At 34.3% G+C, this 6,405-nt stretch overlaps 1 protein-coding gene and 1 pseudogene across 1 annotated transcript; both read left to right on the top strand.

Moving 5' to 3' along the window:
- Nucleotides 1-1,222: 1,222 nt before the first annotated feature.
- LOC111279347 (1-aminocyclopropane-1-carboxylate oxidase homolog 1 pseudogene) lies at nucleotides 1,223-3,409 on the top strand (annotated as a pseudogene).
- A 564-nt stretch (nucleotides 3,410-3,973) lies between these two features.
- LOC111280172 (1-aminocyclopropane-1-carboxylate oxidase homolog 1-like) lies at nucleotides 3,974-6,405 on the top strand. The gene is made up of 3 exons (XM_022867359.2): nucleotides 3,974-4,625; nucleotides 5,335-5,656; nucleotides 6,017-6,405. Exons 1-3 carry the CDS (start codon nucleotides 4,105-4,107, stop codon nucleotides 6,266-6,268), a joined length of 1,095 nt encoding a protein of 364 aa, XP_022723094.2. The 5' UTR covers nucleotides 3,974-4,104; the 3' UTR covers nucleotides 6,269-6,405.

Genomic DNA, 6,405 nt, shown 5'->3' with positions numbered 1-6,405 from the left:
AGCTATAACATGTCCTATTATAAACTTCTATAAAAATTGTATGTTGATATGAGTAATGTTATGGTAAGGTAGTGGTAATGGTAGAAAGAAGATGAAAGAAGGATAAATTGAAAAAGTTGTGAAGTATTAACAACATAAAAAGAAATGGATAGGATAGGATTTAAGTGTATGAAATTATTCAATGTAGCCCTTTTAGCAAAATAATGTTAGTGGTTATTACAAGAGCCTGATGCTTTATGGTCTAGGTGTTGAAAGATTTATTCTTTCCACACTGTTTAGTATTGAAAGAGGTGTTTATGCATTATAAGGCTGGAGTGGCATGTTAAATGGAAGGGACTTTTTTAAGGGAAGAATTACCTTGTAAGTTAAGGATAAAAAATCAATTCTAATAAGATAGGATCATTGGATTGCAGAATGTAAAGGGGAACTATTAGTGACAATTACCATGGTTGATACTTATTTTCCAAAAAAAATGGCAAAATAGATAAATAAAGAGGAAAAGAAATGGATAAAAGAACTATAGGGAACTGGATTTACAAAAAATTCCAGTTTGTCAACATGGTGGTAGTGATCGTATTATTTGGCTTATTGATAGGAAATGAATTTACACTATAAAATCTAAACATAAAAGTAAAAGAAGAAATGAAGCCAATGTGTTTGAATGATCCATCATCATCACTTTACTGTACTGATCACAAGTTGAAAAGAGAGATTTGAGGGTTAAGTATTCAAAGTAAGATCCAACATTTTCATTTGAAGACTTTGTACTGATTCAATTGCCACATACAACAATTTGTATAAGAAGAAAGTGGTTAATAATCCATTTTATCCTATTTGTAAGGTAGAGAAGAGTCAATGGAAATCATTGTTTACTATGTGAATGGATAAAAAGATGTCTTGATTGCAGCTTGCAATGGGTTAATAATTAAAATGGATAGCATGGTGAGGTTTGATAAATGGTTACTGGAAATTTTTTCCCAAAATGAAATACAAATGAAGGAAATTATGTTACTGGCCTTGACATGCCAGAATATTTGGAAAGGGAGATTTTAAGTAACTCTTGGAAGAAAAAATCTATGTGTATTTGGAACCATTGCAAAGTTGAAGAGTGCAATAGGGGAGATTGTAGATTTGAGCTTGAAGGAGTCTAGAATGAATGATATAGAAAAGAAAAATGAATAAGTTAAATGTGAAGAAATGGGGTGGGTTAAAATAAACTGTGATGGATTATTTTGTAAAAACACTAAAAGAGGAGCAATTGGGGTGGTGGTGTGTGACTTTTTTGGCAGAGTTGCTGGAAGCAAGGAGCAAGAGGTAACTTGGATAGTGTGTGACACCCTAATCTAGGGGTATAAACCAATAGAGCTTTTGGCAAATCATTCATGAACATGTTCAGTTTCTATATTAAGCTTAACAAATAATCTTTAATAGCATTTTTACATTAGTTTATTAAACAAATTAACATGAATATAGGTCTGGTTGGTTTGTTTATATTCGCAAATAAGCATATTTTAGGATCGTTTAAAACTTATTCATTTATGGTTCATTTAAAGTTCATTTATCTTCATTTATTATTCAGTAACAAAAATAAAAATAACAAAATAACATATTTATCTTTTACCTAATCCTATTTTAGGTTTTGTTTATGTTCGTTTATATTCGTTTAAGGTCTGTTTGTTTAAATTTGTTTGGTTATGATTTGTTTATTATTTATGAATATGCTCATATATATTTATGAACATGTTTGTTTAATATTCACGAAGGAGTTCGTTTAACTTAATCAAGCTAAACAAAACTGAATACAAACATTTTGCCATTTAAATGAACCAAATTTTAACAAATAAAGAAATTTTCTTTTCAAACATGAATTGAATCCAAAAAGCTCTAAGAATAAATGAACAAATAACGAATATACGTTCGTTCATTCATGTTCGGTTCGTTTATGTACCTACTTTAATCATATATCATGAGATTGTGAGACTTTGTAGATATATAAGTTAAAACTTAAATCCATACTTATAAGGTGCCTTGAGGTGTGGGTTTCCACAAATGATATTAAAGCGGTCACTAGTCGGATAGAGAGCTAAGTGATATGTAGTGGGAGGTACTTTAAGAATACCGGGGAAGCTATGTGCTACAGGTGGGAGCTACCTCTAAAATCTCAACATTTGATATAATACTAGTTCTAAGTGTGCTTTAGGCTGGGCTTGATAAGAGCCTCAAGTTTTAACGAGGGAATTTTTGACACATCAAGATGTTTTGAAGATCTGCTATAATATATAAATTAATACTTAAAACTACATTTGTGAGGTACCTTTTGTGAGATCTTCATGTAAAAATGGACAATACCTAACATGTTGGATGTGGGTCTCCACAAATGATATCAAAATGGTTACTAGTTGAAGTGAGCTAAGTGCTATATGATGGGAGCCACCTTTAGAATCTTAACGTCTAGTGTAATATTTGATTCTATGGTTTTGTGTGTTATGTGTTGGACTTGACAAGGACATTAATTTTTAATAGAGGGAGTTTGTGACAATTCAATCACATCGAAAAATTATGAGGATCTGCTACGATATATACATTGAGACTATTAAATACTTATAAAATACTTTTTGTAGAACAAAATCATGATACATCGAGTCAAAGTTTAGTGCGGGTTTCTAACAAATGGTATTAGAATAGTTACTAGTCGGACCAGAGCTAAGTGTTGTACGATGAGAGCTGTGTTTAGAATCTTAATGCCTAATTTGATTTTGATTCTATGTATATTTTGTGTTGAGCTTGTTGGGGATGTCAAACTTTAATGAGGAATTTGTGATATTCCAATACTACATCGAGATGTTAGGAGAATTTACTATCCGGCATGCCCACAACCAGAATTGACTCTACGTGCTAGCAAGCACGCTGACAAGGACTTCCTCACGGTGCTTGTACAAGACCGTGTTGGTGGCCTCCAAGTTCTTCATGAAAATCAGTGGATTAATGTACCTCCAACTCCTGGGGTTTTAGTAGTTAACATTGGAGATCTGTTACAGGCAAGCCTGATAGATTTCTTTTATTAGAAATTAGTATGGAAAGTGCATTACAAACTCAACAATCAGCTTCATAACTATGCGAGTGATCGATTTATTTTGTGTTTGCTTGTTTTTTTCAGCTTATATCAAATGACAATCTTATAAGCGTGGAGCATAGAGTGCTGGCGAATTGTATAGGACCCAGAGTATCAGTGGCATGCTTTTTCGTAACAAGTTTTCAGCCAAACTCAAGATTATATGGACCTATCAAGCAGTTGTTATCAGAAGATAATCCAGCAAAATACACGGAAACTACTGTGATAGAATATCTTACCCACTTCAAAGGAAAAGGCCTTGATGGAACTTCTGCCCTGCAACATTTCAGGCTATGAAATAGCCCCGTAACGACAAAAAGGAGCATTTGCATAATCAATAGTTTGTGATGGAATACTTTGTCACTTCTCTGTAATATTTTTGATCATGTATAACTAGAATTAGAAAACGGAAGTGGTGGTTATATATCCTATCTATAAACATAAATATTGTTGATTGTTGAAATTGGTGTCTTTCTGATTTGGCCATTGAAACTATTGCTCCAAGAATCTGGAAAGCTTGAAAATATAATCTTGAGAGATACAGAAATGAATAACTGCATCAGATAATTAAAAAAAATCTGAATTTTATTAATATCTGTCAATCATTTAGTTATTGAACAATGTGATATAATCATTTGCACTCTCAATTTTTACCTTTTAATACCACCTGCCCATCTCAAAGCCATTCAATTTTGGTCCTGGAAATGTGTTGACAAGACGGGGGCGTAAATTTTAAGGCAAGCGTCACACTCAGCAAGCAAGGGATAGACATTCAAATTAACATTCAAATTAAGGATGTTAAATTGAATATTAATATTGAATTTTCAGCACTCTTCATAGTTATAGTGTTTCCAGCTCACTATCAAGAGGCTAAACTCAAATATATAAGTCAAAAGTTTCTTCTATCATTGCCTTACTTTTCACTTTCATCACTATCTAAAAGCATCACGCTTCCTTTTCTTTTTGTTGAAACTTGCAAACGGAGGAAGAAAATGGAGTTCACCAAACTTAAGCCTGAATATGATCGAACAAGTGAATTGAAAGCTTTAGATGAAACCAAAGCTGGAGTTAAAGGACTTGTTGATGCTGGAGTTAAAGAGGTTCCTCCGATATTCCACCCACTTCCAGACCATTTTGAGAAGAACTCAGTTTCAGGTGGCATCCAGGTTAGTATTCCTGTTATAGACCTTGAGGGAGTGAAGAAAGATCAAGGTGCTCGTCAGAAGATTGTTGAGAAAGTTCGGAATGCATCAAGATCATGGGGATTCTTCCAAGTTGTGAACCATGGAATTCCTCTGAGTGTCTTGGAGGAGATGAAGGATGGTGTACGAAGGTTTTTTGAGCAAGATTTGGAGATGAAAAAGCAGTTCTACGCTCGGGATTATACCAAAAGGGTGGCCTACAATTGCAATTTTGATCTGTATAGTTCACCAGCAGCCAACTGGAGAGATACACTTTATAGCTTAATGGCTCCCGATCCTCCCATGCCAGAAGAGTTACCAGAGGTATCCAGGTATACAAGTCCTATGTTCTGTATAATTTACAGGGAGATAGCACTGTTAACTGTTAAGGTGAAAATATGCCAAGAAAAAAAAAAGAAAGAGCAATTGAAGGAGTGCCAGAATGTGTGTAGAATAAAATGTCGACATCTGTCTTGCTGAGGAGTTGATTTGTTGTATCCTCTGGTCGTGCTAGGCTTTCATTCCATTGGTCTGTCGCAATCTAATTCACGCAGCCACAATTCCGAGTTAAATTAGAGCTACACTCCTAATTTACCAACTGGAAAATCTTATGATATCTTGATGTTTAGTTGACAGTCGTGTGATCTGTTGATAGAATGTTAAACTTTTAGTTTCAGTTATTAGAATTTCACTAGTGATAACCTCAAATACTAAAAGGAAAAAAATTTGATGTTTAATCTGCAGCAGTTGTAGTTACTGCAGATTATAATTAAACACCTCAACTCACCATGATTTTACTACTCTGTAGTTAAACAAATGAAGGACCAAGGGATGAATGTACCATGAAAAAAGAGTAAGGGATGAGATTATGCGGTAGAATTGCTTTCCTAACCATAAGAACTCTCATCTCATTTCTTTATTTTCAATCACAAATCTGTAACCGAAATCTACATGCTGTCTGCCTGTGTGGTTCATTGATTCGATATCTAAATTGATGTATTTAAAGTGACCACTTATGTGCTTAAGTTATTGGTATTGTAGAGATATAATGATGGAGTACTCAAAGCATGTAATGCATTTGGGTTATTTGTTGTTTGAGTTACTGTCTGAGGCTCTAGGGTTGCAGCCTGATCATTTGAAAGACATGGACTGTGCTAAAGGGCTGACTATGCTGTCACATTATTACCCCGCATGTCCACAGCCAGAACTCACTCTGGGTGCAACCAAGCACTCTGACGATGACTTCCTCACGGTGCTTCTGCAAGACCATATTGGTGGCCTCCAAGTTCTTCATGACAACCAATGGGTTGATATACCCCCAACTCCTCGGGCTCTAGTGATTAACATCGGAGATCTTCTACAGGCAAGCCTTTATTCTTTATTTTTGTTAGTTATATTTAGATACGACAATCCCTCAAGTAAAATACTGACAATTTGTGTATTTATATTATGCATGTTTTACACAAAATTATATGTCACAATTGATGTTGATATAAAAAACAAAAAATGCATTTTTAAAATTTTTTTAAATATATATGATTTTTATTAAAATTTTAATCATTTCTTTTTCAGATCGGATGTGTCTGACCGGTATAGTTATATTACCGGGAATCCATACATGGGCATCTTTTGCTGTTCTTGTTTTCTAATTTTGTGATGCTCGGCAATTCTGTCAGAATTACCAGGTTTTGCAGCTAATTTGTAATTGTTTTACTTCTTTTAGCTAATATCAAACGATGCTTTTACAAGTGCGGAGCATAGAGTACTGGCAAATTCTGTAGGACCAAGAGTATCAGTAGCATGCTTTTTCAGCACTTCTCTTCTGCCAGATTTAAGACCTTATGGACCAATTAAGGAGTTGTTATCAGAAGAAAATCCTCCAAAATACAGGGAAACCACTGTGAGAGAATATGTTACTTACTTCATGGCAAAAGGCCTTGATGGTACTTCTGCCCTGCTGCATTTCAAGCTCTAAACTTCGCCATGGAGGTACATCAGCAGCAGCATATGATATTAGTTCAATAATTTTCATCTTTTTTGGTAAAAGTTGGTCATGAAAACTTTGTTGAACTGATGAACCTTAAATGTTTGAAATCTGTGCTCTTTCTGGTA

The sequence above is a fragment of the Durio zibethinus genome, chromosome 27 (genome assembly GCF_047325235.1).
Source record: "Durio zibethinus cultivar Kanyao isolate XHJ-2024 chromosome 27, ASM4732523v1, whole genome shotgun sequence".
In the NCBI taxonomy this organism is placed as follows: domain Eukaryota; kingdom Viridiplantae; phylum Streptophyta; class Magnoliopsida; order Malvales; family Malvaceae; genus Durio; species Durio zibethinus.
The sequence above is the reverse complement of the archived record's forward strand: the minus strand, read 5'-3'. Positions and strand labels throughout refer to the sequence as shown.

Excerpts from the sequence above, each read along its gene's own strand:
- LOC111280172 (XM_022867359.2), top strand. The coding sequence starts at position 4,105 with ATGGAGTTCACCAAACTTAAGCCTGAATATGATCGAACAAGTGAATTG. Across the intron at positions 4,626-5,334 it reads GAGTTACCAGAGGTATCCAG|AGATATAATGATGGAGTACT; the intron begins GTATACAAGTCC and ends TTGGTATTGTAG. Across the intron at positions 5,657-6,016 it reads ACATCGGAGATCTTCTACAG|CTAATATCAAACGATGCTTT; the intron begins GCAAGCCTTTAT and ends TACTTCTTTTAG.